Source organism: Chanos chanos, chromosome 1 (assembly GCF_902362185.1).
Source record: "Chanos chanos chromosome 1, fChaCha1.1, whole genome shotgun sequence".
Lineage (NCBI taxonomy): Eukaryota > Metazoa > Chordata > Actinopteri > Gonorynchiformes > Chanidae > Chanos > Chanos chanos.
In genome coordinates, this window is record NC_044495.1 from 52,678,289 (window position 1) to 52,697,645 (window position 19,357).

At 39.2% G+C, this 19,357-nt stretch overlaps 1 protein-coding gene across 1 annotated transcript; it reads left to right on the forward strand.

Annotated features, from left to right (window-relative positions):
- Positions 1–4,387: 4,387 nt before the first annotated feature.
- vgll4l (vestigial like 4 like) lies at positions 4,388–8,991 on the forward strand. The gene is made up of 5 exons (XM_030790247.1): positions 4,388–4,454; positions 7,062–7,185; positions 7,335–7,575; positions 8,446–8,527; positions 8,669–8,991. Exons 1-5 carry the CDS (start codon positions 4,388–4,390, stop codon positions 8,989–8,991), a joined length of 837 nt encoding a protein of 278 aa, XP_030646107.1.
- Positions 8,992–19,357: the final 10,366 nt, after the last annotated feature.

A 19,357-nucleotide genomic window follows, 5' to 3' on the forward strand; every position in this document is an offset into this window, starting at 1 on the left:
ATAAATATACAAATAGATAGATATATAAATATGTAAATAAATAAATAAATAAACATAAATAAAAAGAATTAAACAGTAACATAAAACAAAGCAGCAATATAAATGAGTTTATATGAACAATCACTATATGATAATATGACATCTAAACATAGATGTAGGAATAGGATGCACCAGAACCCCACCTGTAGTCATTTCCTCTGCATGGCTTTAGGGAAGACGGGGCTTCCAGAAGAGATTGTTATAATGACACTGCAGTCTAGAGAGCTCTCCAGTTCTCTGCTTTTTATAATGCAGTATTTTCTTTTTTTTCTTTTTTTTTTTGTTAAGAAAAAGGGAGGGGGGGGGGGAGAGGAGGAGGTGTCTGGGAGAATTCCGTTTGTCTCCCATTTGCCTCAGCACCTAGAGTAGCTTCAGCTCCTTTAGTCCTTGATTTATTTGACATGCCAAGTCATGGGGAAAAATCTGTCTCTTTTTTTTTTTTTTTGCGACATCCTTTTTAAAAAACGAGACAGCGTCTGGATGTGTGGCTCATAGAGTTGTTCTAGTATCGTCACAGTGTTTACTGGCACCAAACAGCCCAGTAATATATCATTACTGTTTTTTGGGGTTTTTTCCTCAGGAAAACTGGGTTCCTTTATATCAAGTAATACTGACTCAATGTGGATATGATATGAGAGTCAACATTGCCTGCTTATTGTCGCTACATTACAATAGATTCTGTTATACATAGTTTTCTGTTTTGTTATCCGGGAGGATCAGTTTTCAAATGCAGTTCTTGCACACACTGACTCAGCAGATCTGGTCCAAAATGTTAATAGTGAATTTGCCTGTTTCAGCATGTTTTTCAAACAAACTACATCTCACGTCTGAAGCACTATCTCTTACTTTAGTAGATTACAGGCTTTAGAAAAGCAGTATTTTTCATACAAATATAACTTTTAGATTTTTGTAAGCTTTATTGCATGTCTACATATATGGGAATATTTATCTAATCTTTCTAACTGAGTCCTATGTTGTATGGCTAAGATAGAATCGTGTGAAGTTTGGTGGAATGGCTTGTGCTTCCCCCCCCCCCTCTTAAAAGTCTTCCCTTTTTCAAAATTGCCTTTATTATTGGCAAATATGGAACCTGCATGGATGAACACACACACACACACACACACACGAGCACACACACACACCCACACGCCCCCACACACACACACACACACACACACACACACACCATTTTGAGACAATGGTCTTTGTATTTAAGTTGAGCAGAAATTACTGTGGGAGTAAAGAGCAGCCCAGTTCTTGTGAAGGTGTCAAACTGAGGTATTGTGGGAAGTCACATGCTGTTTGATAACCACAACCGACTCATTAATATTTGAGCGCAAGCCTCATGCTATAACTAAATTTGGTTTTATTAACCGTTAGTGTAAAGGTAGATGGAGCAAACCCAGTATTAAACAGTTAAAAAGGCACAGACCTGAGTCCTTTGGTTGCATGACAATGTTCAAATATTCCTATAGATGAGTTAAAAATCATAAGAATTTTGGTCAGTGACTAACAGCGAATGTTATCCCACTGCAATCTTTTAAAAATTCTAAATTCAAAATTGAAATGACGGTAGTAATATGAAAATGAAGAGATCAAAGATAAATCTTAACTATGTTGCATTTAACATTGATATTTGCTGGACTGTGTCACAAGGAAATGCAGTGAGAATAGAGACCATAAAAAATGAATGCGAAACTTATACAAAGTATTAGGGCAGAATAATGAATTATTAACTTTAGCAGTTTATTTCTGATTTGACCTTGAAATACAGAGTCACATATATATATATTCTTTACTCTGTTTTATTTCTGGGGTCAAATGCCAGTCAGATCTAGTTTAAAGCAGAAAGTCATTGAGAAATAGTGTTGGTGACCTCTGTTTAAGGACAAACCATGTCCTTGAAGAACTGCACTTAATGTTGTCTACCCCTAGGTGTCACTGTTTAGTGTGCAGTGATTCAAACCCATAGATATACATATATATGATGCCAGTGGAAAAAGACATTTGCCAAATTTCCTGGGAAAGGTTTGTGTGAGATATTTCCTGGCATGCTGTGGCATGGGACATCCCAGTTGTGTGGAATTGATGTCAAACGGAACATGAATTCTCGGTTAATCTTAACCAATACGTAGGTGCGGTACCGAGCACATTTATTGGTTGACTCTCTCTGGCACGAACACCAAGGCAAATCCTTAAGTCTTCATTGTGCGAAGAACAGAAATGCAACTTTTCAGATTAGCTTTTTCAGCCACATCTGTTTATTTGAATGGCTGTGTCGTTAATCGCGTCCAATTATGAATGAATCGCACAGGAAAATAAAAGATGAAAACGGAAGATAAGGATTGACAGTTGTGTAAATATTCCAGGACACGTTTTATTTACATATTCATTCGACAGGGAAATGAGAGATCGTCCTTTTAGAGTGCTGCGTGAGAACCTGCATCTGTTAAGACTGAAAAAAAAAATGACTTTAACTTTCAAGAAGGTATTAATATTACATATATCACACAGAGAGAGAAGCTGACAGAGATCTATGCTTCTAATAATCCTTGGCCAGTGCTCACTCTTCATCTCGCTATTTTTTTTGTTTTTTGTTTTTTATTTTATGTTTTAGGAACACCGCGTTATTTCATGCTTTAGGGGGTTACATGAATTAAATTAGCCATTGTTTCCGTTAATAAAAAATTTATTCACCATCTGAACCAATTATCCTCAAATGGCCCTATTTGGCAAAGTGTTCGTATGCATGAACTGGTCTAGCAACTTTCATTAAAGCTTGATGTCACCATTCAATTCACTTTAGCTCTACCATACTCCATTCAAATTACCTTTAAATCCAATCAATTCATATATGACAATAGGCACTGTTGTAAAAGAGCTTCACTGAATCCCAGAAGTCAACACCTAGAGAGCTAGCCTGAGGCAGCAATAGCACTATGCAACACTATATTCATTAACACAATAAAATTCTTGACTACGCCACTGTGGTCAGCTGTCTGTGTGTGTGTGTGTGTGTGTGTGTGTGTGCGCGCGCACGCAGGCGCTAGTGTGTGTGTGTGTGTGTGTGTGTGTGTCTATAGTGTGTTTGTAGTCACGTAGGCTTACATCTGAAAGCAGTAAGTGAGTGCGTGTGCCGATGCTTTAGCAAGCTGGGGCAGGATTGTACAAAGAGGGTTGTTCTCTTTTCAACACTTAGGAGCCTTTGTCTATCTACCAAAAAAGGAAGGTAAAAAAAAAAAGGTAAGGGAGAAAAGAAAGAGAAAGACTATCTTTAAAGGTGAGGGGGAACTCACAACAGTATGCTGCATGTATGGACAGGCTGGTAGAATAGCTACAGCTCAGGTGGGCTAAGCACTCTGAAGAATGCAGTCAGGCAAGATTTTAGATTAGGGATCGAGGGAGGGCCTGTAGACAGGTGCTGACTTCCAGAAAGGAAACAAAAGACACAGCAGGGCTTGTTTGTGGATTCAGGAGGGATTTTAGAGAGGGAAAAAAAAAGAAGAGATGAACTTCATGGTCGCTTTTTTTTAATGTATATTTGTATTATATTCAAGATATATACATATATGTATATGTTCAGAAGGACACGTGTAATTTCTAGCCCCCTTTTACATTAGTTTAACTTTATACCAGCGCATTTAAATAAAAATGACACAACCTTATGTAATACAATAATGTAACATACGTACATTATCCCAGTTACTACGTTTGTCTTTAAATGACTTGCTGTTCCTTGTATGACTACTCTATAGCTGTGAGCACCAGAAAAGACTAAAAACTACTCATACACAAAAAATAGTCACTAATACACATGTTAAATATATCTAAGATATTTGTTTACCCAGAATGCTTTATATATTCAGGAAAATTCTCATTTATTTACTGAAAATGTTATAAATAAGGTCAATTTAACAGAAATATTTGATTTGAATCTATGTCATGTGTAAGCCTTGTGAATTCACTAAAGGTTGGAAAGGAGGGGGGTGGGGTGAATAGTGATAGACAGAGGGCGATTCACAGTTCCGTACTGCGTAAGCTCCTCCCAAAACACACCTGTGATCATCGCCTTAATAATGGCAAACAGACAAAGAATGGAAAAAAAAGGAGGGACATGGAATGGGATTGGTTTAAGAGCAGCCAATGGGAAGTCAGAGGGAAATTTTCATGAAAGACGGAGAAAAAATTAAAGACAACGTTGAAATAGAGCTCGTGCTGGTTAGGCACTGACAGTTACGTCTTATCTGACTAAGTAAGCACAGGAGCGTCATAGACTATTCAATAGCAGTGTCCTATCTGTTTGTCTGAGGGAACTTACCACACTGACAGGCACTCAAGAGTTGGAGCCATGGCTGTTACTAATTTCCACTACATTACAAGAATGAACAGTGGTTTCAAAGTCTACATCCTTGAGGGTAACTATTGCTTATTTCATTTTTTATGATTCATTTTTGTCACACTGACTAGCCACTAAAAGTCACTGTATCTGTATATGGTTTCCACAAAACATATGTCTTCTCTAATTCCTAATCCTTTTAAAATGCTTTCTGTCTTTTGCCGCATTTTACGCAACTAAAGATATGGGGAACAGTGTGAGTGTCTGACTGAGGTTTTCGTGATTAAATTTGTACATTATTATTTTTCAGGCTATATTTGTATGAAGTATACATTTAATGGGACCGAATTTTCACACTCTGTCTTAGAGCATAAAAATGATTTTAAAAAAAAAACAACAACTGTGTGTTATGATAGCATAAGGTTAGAGATAGGGATGAAAAACTACATTATCTGGAAGTGGGAAGATTTTTCTGAGCGTTTTGTAGCTTCAGTGAGATCTTATATTCTCTGTAGTGAAAGTTTTTAGCAGAGTTGTGGATATTTTAAGGATGATTGATAACCGTCGGTTAACAGTAACAGTAAGTGAGGGCTCTAAGACGAATTGCCTAATTGCTTTTGTCTCTCAGCTTGCTGGGGAAAATAACCCTGCCTCAGGCATAAGAAATTCAGAGTAGGTGTAAGGTGTGGTTTACACCCATTCCCCCATATGCAATCAGGCCTTGTCAACCAGTCACACTTCACAGCTCTGCGTGTACGTGTGCGCTTGCGTGCAGGTGTGTGTATGTGTGTAAGTGTGAGTGTGCCTGTGTGTGCGTGTATGTGTGTGTGTGTGTGTGTGTGTTTGGATGGAGAGAAGAAGGAGACTTTCCACGAGTTGATTCACCTTAGTTAGATTCAGTCGACCAACAATGTTCCCACATCATTCCACAGCGTTTGGACATTTGAAGTGTCTAGCGTTTGAAATATGATAGTGGAGGCTCTCTAACCGGAGGCTTAAAAATTCACCCGAACCCCTCCTTCATGTTAATGTTTTGCCAAAAGGGACAGAATCTCTTGGCAGAGACTTAAATTGGCCCATTGATGTCCATTGACCATGAATGCACTTTGTTAGCTTGTCTGAATTGCACACTGTGCGGTAGCGTATCGGCATAGCATTCCCATATTTCATTTGCTCTGACCAATTTGTTGTCCCAAATTTCTCTTTTTGCTTTTACTGCTGTTTCAGCACAAAAAGAACTCTTAGAGGGTCAGCATGATGTCTAAAGTGAAAAAAAAAAGAAAACATGTTGTGTTTCTCTGAAGTCTCTGAATGTACACTCTATCGCTAATTTCACCAAACGGCTTTAGAGAGTGCTATAAACGCAGCTCTGACTCCTGCAGGAATTTGGAGAAGTTGTGGGTTGGAGACTATTTGGGGACATTGCAATTTTAGATTGTCAGTACAACAGATGAATGGGATTAGCCTGGTCTTAGGCAGGCAGCAAATATGATAGTCAAATTGTAATGCGAACCTCAAATAACATTGCCTGTAGTCGTAAGATCCTCAGACAATGTCACCGAGTTGCAGGTAGACCTAAATCAGTAGCTGTAGTGTGGTTTGGCCTGCATTCTTTGTTTCATGATGGGAGACCATTGGCAAGTGTTAATATTGCACCTTTGTCTTCAGAACAAATGGGAACAATTGCAACACTTTAAAATGAGTTTTAGGGCTGCGAATTTTCGTTTCATTGACTGCTGCATTCAGTCAACAAAACAAAACAAAACGTTAGCACCTGCTAATGTTTCTGGGTTGGTTTTTTTTCCCCCTTCTCCAAAGAAGTGTGTCAACCTAGTTTCTTTGTGTATTGACAAAATAATTGCGAGACCTATTGTTTACAAGTTTTTCACTGTTTTTACCCGCTCAGATCTTGAATTACTAGTTGATCTGTTGTTTTCTGTTTGGATTGGAATGTTGATTTCAGTTTGACAGTCTGCCATTATAAACAACTGGAAAAACCATTCAGTGCTATTGGACGCACCACCTGATGACACACCATGTCACACAGTGGCTGGCACTTTTCCCGCCTAATGTGACATGAAGCGCAATGTTTACGGTTGATAACGTCCCCGTTTGGCTCATGATTATTCACAGGAGCGTGTTTTTCAGTTAGTGTGAATTTTTTTTTTCCCCTTTTTGTTTTGCATCTGAATGACACTTTCCGTTAGTGTTGAATCAGCTGGGAAGAGACATACAGTCATAGTAACTGAGCCAGTTTATCTTGCTCTACTGCTTAACGGAGTTTACATTTAGCGGTGGCATGGATGTTTCCCACAATTAAGTCATGCAGGTGCCGTTGACATTTATTTCAGAGATTAACAGTCAGTTGTTTGCCACACCTTTACTCTGATGATGACCGTTTTTTAAATATAAATGAAATCATATTTACTGTGTGAACAAAACTCTATTTATCTATCTATCTATCTATCTATCTATCTATCTATCTATCTATCTATCTATCTATCTGTTTGTCTTGCTAGCTAAACTATCCAGTAATCTAGCTATCTATCAAACTGAGAGGTCTTCATCTATATTTCATTTTGCTATTAATGAATTAGAATGTTCAAATAACATGTTTAGAAAATCATGTTCTGCATTTTTGTATTTTCAGTACATATCGCTAATACCGCGTATGTTTTTTTTGTAGGTCAGCCCAACCTGAGGGGAGAGGACAGGTTCCGTCACATGACCAGCGAGAGAGTCCGAGTTCTCCCAGCTCACCCAGTTAAACGCAAGCACAGCGCAGAGTATGGGAGAACACTGGAGGAGAGGTATTTGGAACGAGAATAAATCCAAGAACAGTCAACAATTATTTCTTAAACCACACAACAAGTTCATAATAATGATATCAGTATCAGTTCTTCGCAGTGGTGTAGAGTGTCATAATTGGCATATTGAATGTTGGGATTTTGTATTACAGAAGAGAGAGGGCATTGAGTAAGAGTCTGGTCCTGAGTGGTGGCAGGAGGGCCTCGGTTTTCAGTCTTCCAGAGAGTCCCACATCCACATGGAGCCCCACCAGCAGTCCAACACACCCCATCCCAAGCCCTGTCTGCTCCACCCCAACCATGGACGAACCACTGGCCCTGATCAAAAAACCACGCCAGGACCAAGAGAAAACAGAGGACAGGATCAAAACTCCTGCCAGCAGCCACATTCAGGTGCTTACACAAGGGAAAATTTAATCTCTAAATAATTACAATGGAACTGCTTGCCTTTTTAGGAATCATCTGTCATGTTAAACCAGAGCTAATGTTCTTTAGAGAACCTTAACCTCACTCCTAACCACTCCCAATTCCCTAAGACAGGACTTAGCTGTTTGACCCTTCACTCATATTGAACCATAAACAACCTGTTTGGTAATCCAACAGTCAAACATACCATTAGTAACTGCCCAAAACTTGTCTGATTCCAAAACACTGTGTTCAGACTAAAGACACACTGTACATCCCCTAACCTCTGAGAATCTATCCCGAGGCTGTCTGTGTGCACTTATCTACGCGATCTGGGAGGCACATCAGAATGCCAAAAAAAAAAAAGGTCCCTCTGTATTTCCAAGAGTCAGTGTGAAAGTGTGTGCACAGGCCTCTGCCTGTCCTAGATATGCAATCCAGCCGGATTCAGGGAGAATATGTGAGCAATGGGTGGAGGAATGTTGTCAACAAGTCCAAACACACACACGACTGTTGCTGATCTGCCTGTGGCATGAAGTCACTGAAAGCTTGGATGGCTTATATGTAAATGTATTTTTCAACAGCCACATAATTTGAGAGATTTTAAACAATTTTAGATACAATACTTGATAAACGATGTTAAATGAAATACTAAAAGAAAACATAACGTGCGGATGGTTCTTAAAGTGCAGAAACGCGTCACACACGTGATGAAGTTTTTCTTTCTTTCCTTTTTTTTTTTTTATTCTTTGAACCAGTAGGAACCAGAACCAGTAGGTTTTTTGGGTGTGTTTTTAACAGAGCGCTTTTGAAGGAAATTACTTAGGAGTTTTCACTAACGTGATATCTGTCTTTTAGATTCGTCCTTCGGTCATCACCTGCGTCTCTTCCACGGTAAAGTCGACACGGAGGGTCGACGATTGCCGCGGCCATTCTACTGGTAGGGGACTAGAAAAAAAAATCATTATTATTTGCCTTTCTCATATAAAACAAAAATGGAAGAAACGGCAAAACAAAATTCCATAGCTCACGACATATTATGTAAACATCTGACCTTGCGACCCTCTGTCCTTCCTTCCAGTAACAACCAAGCGGAGTTACGACCGTGTGGTGGAGGAGCATTTCCAGAGAAGCCTGGGGGCGAATTACAGCAAGACGAGTTCGGAGCTGTACTTCAGCAGCGTGTCGGTGGACGACCACTTCGCGAAGGCTCTCGGCGACAAATGGCTCCAACTCAAAGCGTCGTCTTCGTCCCGCGCTTCCTCCACGTCGTCCTCCTCCTCGTCTCCGCCCAGCAGCCCCAGTTACATCCATTCGCCCGGTTACGGCCAGAGCCCGAAACGAGCCCGAAAAGATTCGTCCAGCCCAAGCGCAGCCTCTGCAACCCTCTGGTCTGTCAAATAAAGCCCAGATTACTGTAAAGATGGGGGTTTTTTTATATATAAATGAGAGATTGGGTTTAAGAGCTGCACGTCTGCAGGCTTCATCGTGTTATGCAGATCAGTTTATTTTTTCCTGCTGTAAAAAGCCAAAAGGAGACCTTGCAGGTCTCCACGTGTTGGTCAGTACACGCAGAGAAGTCATATCTCAAATGTTGGTCGACCTATATTCATTTTGCCTTTCCATCAGCTTACATTTCAATCTTCATCATTCAGTCAGCCAACAGAGAAAGGGACCACTGTACGCCCAAGTTTCGTGGAACCTGAAGCATTTCATAGTAATTGAGAGCTGTAGGAGCAGTTTTTTGGTGGCTAGATCTCGCGGTCTCTATGTCTTGTGCTGCAGGTGCTATTCTTACTGGAAATGACATGGAACGTTTTTGTCTGTTTGTTTGTTTTACATTTTAATTGCACTGAATATTACTGTATTTGGCTATCATTGCCTGTGATCAGATACTAACCCTGTATTTATAGGATTACATGGTTTCGCTGTTTTAGATCTTACACAGGTCTTTTTGTACTTTTAAGTCCTTTTGGCTAAATATCATGAATGTTTCTGAGACATCAATAACTTCATTTCACGGAATACAGGAAAGAAATGTTGTTAACGGAAGCTAGATTTATAAAAGTCTTAGATGATACTGAATGTGAACGAGCTCATTTCGATAAATGTTTGTATTTCAAAAACTATGCTGGGGCTACTGTACATATTTATAATAAATGTAAATATGCTTATTTGAGACATATCTGGATGTTTTGTCACTGCAATTCTTCACTTTCTTCATTTCTGTACGCCCACCGTACACTCAAGGCACTAGGGTTTAAAAAAAAAAAAAAGCTTTTCTTTTAGCATAACTACCACCCAGATCAAAGGAGGATTCCGATTTATTTAGCCAAGTAACTTCAAAGTAACTTTTCATGACTTCCAACACCAAGTTCACAGCGTAAGCGAGGTTTAATCAGACATTTTTATGGCCCGATCAAAGTCAAGCACATGATCCTACAAGACAAGAAAACACAGCACGAGCTCTAGCCCTTTAGCATTTAGCAATCTTTTTCTCCGAATGACGAATATGGGGGGGGCAATGGTTATCCATTATTCAGTGCTAAAGAGTAACTCCAGGAAAGCCTTGGAAACCCTCTCCTGATCAGGTGCAACTGGAATACAAAGTCTGTTCCAAAAACATTTCATGCTATGCTGTTTTTCACTCGGCCTCAATTACTGTTAGCCTAGATTTTCTTGTACGTACACTGGCTATGCTGTCCTAGAGGACCTGTTTTGAAAAACAAAATCAATGGTAACCGCATACACATGTCAGATGCAAACAAGTTGTCACTCAGAAAGGAGTAATACAATGTACTTGAGAGACTGGTTTGAGCAGACATCTGCTGGTACATGTATACAGCACAAACCATTGAAGAGGGAGTTCAAAGGAATTTATCCAAGCCAAGAAGTCCTTCCCTCTGTGTGTGTGTGTGTGTGTGTGTATGTGTCCAGGTTACTGTCTCATGTTTCTCAGTGAAAAAAAAAAAAAAAAGACTCACTCTGAATGGCTATGTCCCGGAGGTGTTGCTGTAATCTGATGTCCTTCAGGAATGTGGACCCTCGGAGGCAGTTGCAAAAGCGCATGAAAAGCTGGTCACACTGACATCATCATCATCATCATTATTACTCAGAACAAATGCGTGTGCTGAACTTAGAACTAACAATGACTATGACAATCACTCTTTACTTTTAGGCCATGTAGTTCTCGTATTCAAATACGTGTTTTTAATCTTATCTTCGTCAAACCTAATATCAGTGCAGTAAAAGAGTCAAATGCCTCTGTTGAACTTTTACTTACTTTCATGCTGTGTAGTTTCCAATGAAACAGAAACCGCACAAATCCAGACTACCCAAAACAAAATTTTCAACGATCCTGCTTAGCAATGTCGATCACAACAAACAATGGCCTACACACGGAAATGATGCTGGGATCACTGTGTTGTCGATAGGAATCAGAGCGGATCTTGGCATTTGACTTTGAATCTCAGTACATTTCTTTTGTTGGAAAGCTCTTGTTCTACAAGTCGCGATGAATACTTTATCTCTCTGAGTGGCCGTCGAGTCCGGTTCTCTAAATTAAGCACGCTCGAAGCACAGATGCGTTGAAAAGCAATGCAGACAAGTTTCATTACATTTACTATTCGGTCCTTTCGGGAAAAGGCCTGGTATGAGTTAAGGCATGCTGGCTGCCATACAGTTTATTAAAAAGGCTACAGATATGAAACAAGAAGCCAAATATATTCTAAAAACTTACTTTTTCTCTGGTTGTGTGTCTAGTTGTGTGTGTATATGTGTAAGTGTAAGTATTTTTGTCAATATATCAAATTTTCTTGACACAAAACCTTTTTTTCTACAGGACAGTACATTCCTTGTTATAAATGCCTTGTGTGTGTGTGTGTGTGTGTGTGTGTGTGTGTGTGTGAAATGAGGTTGAAATCTAAAACAATTACGCCATCACCTACAACACAGCACTTACAGTCTGAACCATCCTGCGCCTCCTCACTATCACTCATTGCATGACATTACTTTTCTTTGGCAAAGGAAATAAATAGGAGTTGTTTCTCCCGTGTGTGTGCATGTGTGTCTGTATGTACAATTTAACTATTTGTTTCCTGGCTTCAACATGTTCTCAAAATGTTGGAACCGTCTTGAAATCAGTCTGAAATCGTTTAGAGTAACTGAACCTTTCCCTTAAGGCTATACATAACGGGGCTTATCTAATGCTCCGCTAATGACCTCCTCAAGCACAGACAAAGAGAAAGGGCAGAGGTGTGTAGTGTTCTCTGAGCATGACAGACTGTGTCTCATCTCGTGATTGTCCTCCGAGTCCAAGTTAAAAGGACCATCAAAGTATTTTGTAGGAGTCAGCCACAGAATATAAAACAGACTTGTTAAACAGATGAAAAGCCGGTTTTCAAAAGGCCGCACCTTCTTAACAAGTCAAAAGTCTGTGCATTTGTTGAAACACATCCCCTTCAATTAAATCATAGCTAATCATCATCCTTGGGGTTTTTTTGTTTGTTTATTTGTTTGGTTGGTTGGGGGTTTTTTTTCTGTTTTGATTTGTTGGATTGGTTTTTTTTTTCAACTGTGTGGATGCATTCGGAAGCAAAGGGAGAAAAAAACAACTTCCCCTATTAACCATGTGTTAAAAAAAAAAGAAAAAAAAAAAGAGACAAAACAAGTTGATCCAATCCTTGTATGTTTCTTTAGATACCACACAGAGATGCACGGGGAGCGATTTCAACCCATCCCTGTTGTAATAGGTCATGCCCTCGCTCACATTCACAGCGTTTCCAGTAATTAACTTCAAATAAACAACTGTTTCTGAGTCATTTCCGCAGGACAACCAAACCTTAATCCCAAAAGACTGATCAACGTATAAGTCAGCTCCCCAGACAATGACGCAGAGTATGTCTGTGATCCGCCCCAAACAGGGCTGTATGTTGTGTTGTCACTGACATAAACCAATTCACCCATGTAACAGATTCACATCATTTCAAGGCAATGTTTCAAGGGAAAATTGATAACAGAATCCAACCGTTTATAGCCTTCACTTTGGGTTTTGATAGAAATACATAACTTTACTTACCTAGGTCTCAATTTGCCATAGTTTATTGAGGAGTATGAGAACCAGAGGGAAGGTGGGGGACATGTACAGGTCTAAACAGGCCCCCAGGAGCTAACACACTCACACATTCCTCTCTCCTGAGAGAATCATTTAGAAAGATCCTACGGATCCTGTTTGACCAGGGAATGGAGGCAAGGGGGAAAAAAAGCGAGTGAGAGAAAGAGGAGGTGGAGGGGTGGAAGGGAGGGATGGGTGGATGGATGGATGCATAAGGGAAAAGAACGAGGAAGGGAGGGCGGCGGACGGCTTTTTTAATTTTTTTTTTTTCAGTTACGCATTTGCATGTCGCATCTTGTCTTGATCTTTGCAAATGCTGAAGTGTGCAAAAACTTTTCTGTGAGAACCATGCCATGAAATTCTTTCTCTTTTTTTTTTTCCTGCTTAAAGTTGATTTGAAGTGTGCTTATCTGGAAATTCAAGATTGGCTATAATGGCACAAGCTTGAAATAAACTGTCTACTGTTGCATATAGAGAGGCACCGCCCTTTTAGAATACATTACTGCACTATTAATGTAAACATACAATAGGAACATAATCTAATTAAGCAACGTATTAGGATATCGCTAAAAGCAGCTGCAGTTTAGTAGTAACTGTATTGACACGCCCAACATAATAACAAGACACTGGATATAGTACTTGGACAATAAGTAGCTTCTCCTTGACTATTGTTGTTGAATGAATAGAATCACATTAATAAATGCCATAACCCAAGCTGTAACGCCGGAATGACAACTGATCATCGACTGCTCTCTTTGCTTTAAAAAACAGGAGCCGAGTCATCAGTTCTGTGCCAGAATCTCAAGGCTAGTTTGTAAAAGCAATCCCCCAAAAAAACAAGAAAAACCAAATCGTTAGGCATGAAGATGCAGACTTTAAGGTAGTGGTTTACTGCCACCTAGTGGCCGTTGTATGAAAGACCCATTGCTATTTTTGGAATAGCATAACTCCAGACTTGCTCTCTGTGACTATGCTCCACCTACTGCTCATGTCTAACTCCGTGGACTGATCATCTCTGAGGACAGTGAGGTATTTTATTAATGCATGAAAGGCTGATAGATGAAAGCGGTAGACGCAAAAATCAGACCTACCACCCTGTCTGGCTGGGAGATTGATGTCATTAGTTCCTTTCAGCCTATTGGGTGAGCGTGTCTCTCACTCAGCCAATAGGAATGTCTAAACATTTTAGGTCAACGTACACTGTGGCTAAGGGTCAATCTGTTCTCTCTTTGTTGTTATTGTAAGAGTTGATCGATATTAGAGATAATGAAGTGAACGTAGTTTATGACTTTTAATGCTGCACTATCACTGAAATATCAACATAACTTTTTTTTTTTTAAGATTTGAGGGAAGCATATATGTTGATAGTAAACATTTGGCAGTTATGATTTTTCTTTTGCAAACTCTTATTTAATGGCAATGAAAAAGTTTTGGTTGACTTTTTTTACTTCATGCCACATACAGGAAGTCAAACGTTTGATGACCTACAGAGTCCAGTGGAGAATTTGTGCTGCTGCTAGGCAACCATTTAGAACAAGAGTTCAACTGTTTCTTTACTTCACTGACCTAAATGTGTGGCTATAGTTGTGATAGAAACTGTCGAAACAGGTGTTTCATGCATCAACCCAATTTCGCATTGTTTACCAACTCCATTTGGTTTTGCAGAAATTATATCAAATAATAATTCAAACAAACCATTCCCACACATGGAAAAATTATTATGAATTCACTGTACTGTAGCCACACCACATGAAGATATGTTACTTAAATATTTCAATGAGACAGACAATACTGGATAATCTGAATGATGAGTCCAGGTGTGAAAGTATAAAACAACTGAAGAGTTCTTTTTTGCACTTTCAACAGACTACAAAGGCAAAGTAGGTTGCCTATAATGAACCGTTCTTTGATATGGGAGACCAAAGTGTTTGCAGCCCTTGTGACTGTATGCTATTCCTGTTATTGCTCACAGTGTAACACATCCAATGAAACATTTACCATGTTTTGAATTACTGGAATGCATTTAAGATCAGAGGCATCAGCTGACACAGTTGCTAATTGACTGTGTTTTTCAACATTATGACTTAGCTAATGGAGTTATTCAGGGTCACCTCTTCTCAGTATATCAAAACATGTTTTAGTATTGCTAACCATTATATAGTACTGAATACACTCCAAAAGCTAAGTTCTAATCCTAATAATGTCAGACACTGGTTGCAATATTCTGTACATTAACACACAAAGTGACAGTTTCTTAAAATATTAAGGGAATTGTTAAAGAAAAACAATTGCACTGAGACGCTCGTTCAATTCCTGAATTTCCCAGAAGGCTTGTTTGATTAATTATTACTGGAAAAAGGATGATTGACAGTGTACCAGAACCAATGAGGGGGTTCAATGTGGCCAGGGGCCTGTCTGAGAGGAGACAGTGAGTGGTGGCTGGCTGGAAAAATCGTCTCTGTGGGCAGAGGCCGCATGATTGCCTTTGCTCTGGGCAAGTAAGAACATGCCCTCAGCTCTTTCTAATTAATGGTGAAAACATGTCAATAGACTGCTCACTGCATCAAAGCAAAGCCTCCAGATCCCAAACATCAGAGAAACTGTTCCAATTCAATGATGTATTTCCAGTCACAGATGAATTTATATCTGCTTAAACCAGCATACTCACATGGTAATGACACAATCACAGCTATGTTAAATTGTACTGTTACCATTGTACTGTTATGTAGTACTGTTATATGACAAATAACTGATTTAGATCTTGTTCATAAATTCATCAACACCAATATTGCTCAGAAATACTCCTTAAAATTATGCATTTGTCCTTGAAGTCTGATCTGCTGCTTTGCTGTTTCAGACCAGAGGAGTCCAGACATGTTGTTGTGGAGTCAGGGTATACATAGGGCTTTTCTTGCACCTCAGTAATTCATTGACTCATTAAAGGAACTGATTGGTTTCTGAGGTCCCTCTCCTGGTTTTCCGAGTTTTAATTAGCGGCTGAAATTGAAGTTTTAACTCAGAGATCTTCTCGCAAATCAACCCTTAAGGACTGACTTTGGACAGCTGTTGAACACAGCTATGCTTGGTTAATGAGGCATTTGTCTCTTATGCCAGTGAAAAATATTATGGTAATTTCTCTAATCTCTCTTTTTATGTAAGACCAAATGAAAGCACGCTAACTATTTTATTTTAAAAAAGTCCTTTTTTTTCCCCTATAAAAAAAAAAGTTTCTTCTTAACCGAAAACTGTATATTGCTGCTTTGTGATTTCAAGCACAGTTCATGGTGGTGTGAGCAATGACCCCTTCCCCTTAACTGAACAGACCAGTATTGTTCCAATGTAAAACAGTGGTTTGAGATGTAGAGAGAAAAATATTCTGCATCACGATCGTTCCATGTTCCACCTCTACCACTGTCTGAATTAAAAAGACATCAGACAGCCTCACTTTGCCGCTGTAGAAAACAACAGAGGAGATCTGACATAAGTCTAAAATCAAACAAATCAGCACTGACTAAGATCAGAGCAGTTAAGTGAAACCGTTGGCTTTCAAATATATACATAAATACAGACGTACATACACACACCAGCAGATTATCAATCCATTAATCTTCTGTGCTTATTCACATCTGTTGCGTTATATCTGATTATATATCTCTTTGTCTTTTGTTATGTTTGTCATGTTTTCTTACGTATACTTTAGAAACGCCCCGTGGTTAAAGTGCTTTCTGAAATCCTTTTATTTTATGGTATCATCTGGAGCAGGCTTGATTCTGTTTTGACTTGTCTTTTCAGTCTTTGTTTACTGTGCCTTTGGAGCTGCTCTCCCCAACGAGACTCTTCATATAATATATTATTTCATTTATCACTTCGAAAGTTTGTGGTAGAAGTTTGTGGTAGAGACAGCCAGTGTTACATCATCACACAGTTAACTCAGATCTCAGATCTGATATATGATTATGTGGTTGCTTTTTTTCTTTTTCTTTTTTTTTTTATCGTTTTGTTTTGGGGTTTTTTAACGGGTTTGAACTGCCTGTAAAAAAAACATTGTAGACTTTCATGATTGTCACACAGGTCTGGAGAGAGAGTATGTGAACGCAGAAAGACAGCAAAGCTGGAAACAGTATGTTTGTGGCTTTCATATACATGTATGAAGACTTGAATGTTGATGAAAAATTCATCGATGTAGTTGATTCTTGCTTACAAACTATGGATGATGCAGTGGAGGAGTTGAGAGTAGGAAAGGGAGAAGTCAAAGACTGGTGTGCACTATGACACAGGTCTACACGACCAGCTCTTACAGTTTCAATAGGCATTTTCAAATATCACAAGGAAACGCTGTTCCCAGTTGTGCCACCAGGATAAGTGAAACGTACCAGTTAAGTGTGTAGCACTGTGTCACAGAGCCACTGAGTGTGACTGAAAGCCAACCATGCATAGTAGATGTCAGCAGACACAATTAGCTACCTTGCCACACATACCATTTTAGTTTCCTTTAGTTGTTACAGATGACAGAATTTGGTTTCGTTAAAAGATTAAACCATTTTTTGTTGCAAATTTCTTTACATATGACCTTTACATTATCACAGCTGTAACTGGAGAAGTGATATGCTAGCTGTTACTTTGACTTATAGCCTTATGCTGTATCAGTCAAAAAGGAGTACAAAAATGTTCTTTGCTGAATGTTCACACTGCAGAGGTTATATATTTATTCTCTATTCCTGTTCTTCAGTTTTTATTTTTACTTATGTTTCTATCCCAGCGAACCAGATTTTCTGAGCGACAACTTTAGCAAATCTTATACAGCAGAAAAGTTGACAGTGATGGAAACACTCTACTTTGACCCACATATATGTCTGTCTTATTTTGAGAAAAAATGTTTTGTAGAACGAGAAAAAAACAATAAAGAGAGAGATGATGGGATTGTGTTGAACAGACCTCATTGCAGAAATGTGTGCCTCTCTGTGGAGCTAGTCCAGACAAGCTTAGCAAAAAAATATCTTATTATAGAGACTCAACATCGTGCGTCAGTGTTTTTAGTTTTTTAATAGAGAAAGACCTGGCGGCAGATAGACGTGGGTGAGACACCCTAACCCAAACTATTTAGTCTAAGAATTCATTTCCTGTTTTGCTACACATTGGCTCTAAATATGGGGTTAGGGATGTGGTTGGGGAAAAACAGTACCACCACTGTATGGCTAAGAGTGGTAGAACCATTTCTGACCTGCCAGTCGGTAACCAAATGGGAAAAATGAACAGATGAAGTCTAGAACACCTCATGTCGTCAAACCCAATACATATGTTATGACTGAAAGCTGTCTAGGGCGAATGGAACAGAATCGGGGAGGAGACAGGTCAAACTGTCATGTTGTGCAGCCCGTTCCATTTTACACTGGACTCAACTCAACTTAATCATTAGGACTGAAGTTATATAATCTTTGTGAAATGGGCTAGTCTTAAAACCGCTGTTGTTTCTGTCTCAGACACACTGTACTTTACGCTGGCCAGGGGCCAGAGTTCCCTCTGTCACAAACGGAATGCTTGTGGTTGTGAGGTCAGGGTTTATGTGGGACCAAAAAAATCCTTTTGGCAAGGGGGGGGGGGGGGGGGGCAAGGAGGGATTTCACACACCATTGTGATTTTACTAAAATGGAAGAAGAGTTTTAGAGGAGAAAAAGAGTACATTAAGTTATTTCTGTGCAGTACATGTTGGACCTTAGCAACTCTGGGCCCCTCCCGTGACGGAAAGGGGGGGTGAAAACGTACGTACGTTGAGATGAGCTGAAGATGGCAGTTGACAGAATGAAAATGAGAACATTTCCAACTGTAATCCTACTGTTTTCTTCACAAACCTCGGTCAACAAGTCAAGTTTAACATATTTTAAACTTCCTTCACAAGCCACACTCAGCGAGATATCTTAAAATATGAAACATTTTTTTTTTAAATCAAAGCGTTTCTGTGATAAACACAGAGATAAACATTTTCCCTGTTATGGACATCACCTTCATCAAGATTACTCACCATCCGTCATCAATGCTTACTTACGTTCCTCAAATTCCCCTCGGTGAATAAACATCACATAACATTGAGAGAGAGATGCATGTTGAAGGAGGGATATAGTTTGAATGGAACTGATTAACGTCAGATTGTTTGCAGTGGAAAAATGGCAGGATGATCTGAACAGTTTGCGCTGGCGGTCACACACGTGGCCTGCCATGCTGCGTGTTTTCCTGCGAACAAAGTTCAATTAAAAATATCCATGTCTGTTAAATTAGCGCTTAGCAGGATGTTTCCACCTCACACATTCATTTGAACGCTCCCAAACTAATGAATAATGAAGAATTGTCGGAAAGGCAAAGTCAGCGGTTCTGTGCGCATCGTAGCATCTCAATCTTGAGCAACTTTGCTGACTTTTCATAGTCTACAACTAAAATTAATGGAAAAAAGCTGTGTTCTTGTTAGTGTTTCGGATGTTGATTGCTAATCCATTCTTTTGTTGACTCAATGTTCATTTATGCTCTTTTTTCTTCCACTGACAAAACTTAATGATTTTTCTTCCATTGACAAAACTTAATGAATTCCAAATACTGGTATTTTTAACGAAACGAGCCAATATGTTTTGTGTATTTCACCAATGCACAATTCAAAGGCATGTCACT

Excerpts from the sequence above, each read along its gene's own strand:
- vgll4l (XM_030790247.1), top strand. The coding sequence starts at position 4,388 with ATGGCTGTTACTAATTTCCACTACATTACAAGAATGAACAGTGGTTTC. Across the intron at positions 7,186-7,334 it reads GGGAGAACACTGGAGGAGAG|AAGAGAGAGGGCATTGAGTA; the intron begins GTATTTGGAACG and ends TTTGTATTACAG. Across the intron at positions 7,576-8,445 it reads CTGCCAGCAGCCACATTCAG|ATTCGTCCTTCGGTCATCAC; the intron begins GTGCTTACACAA and ends TCTGTCTTTTAG.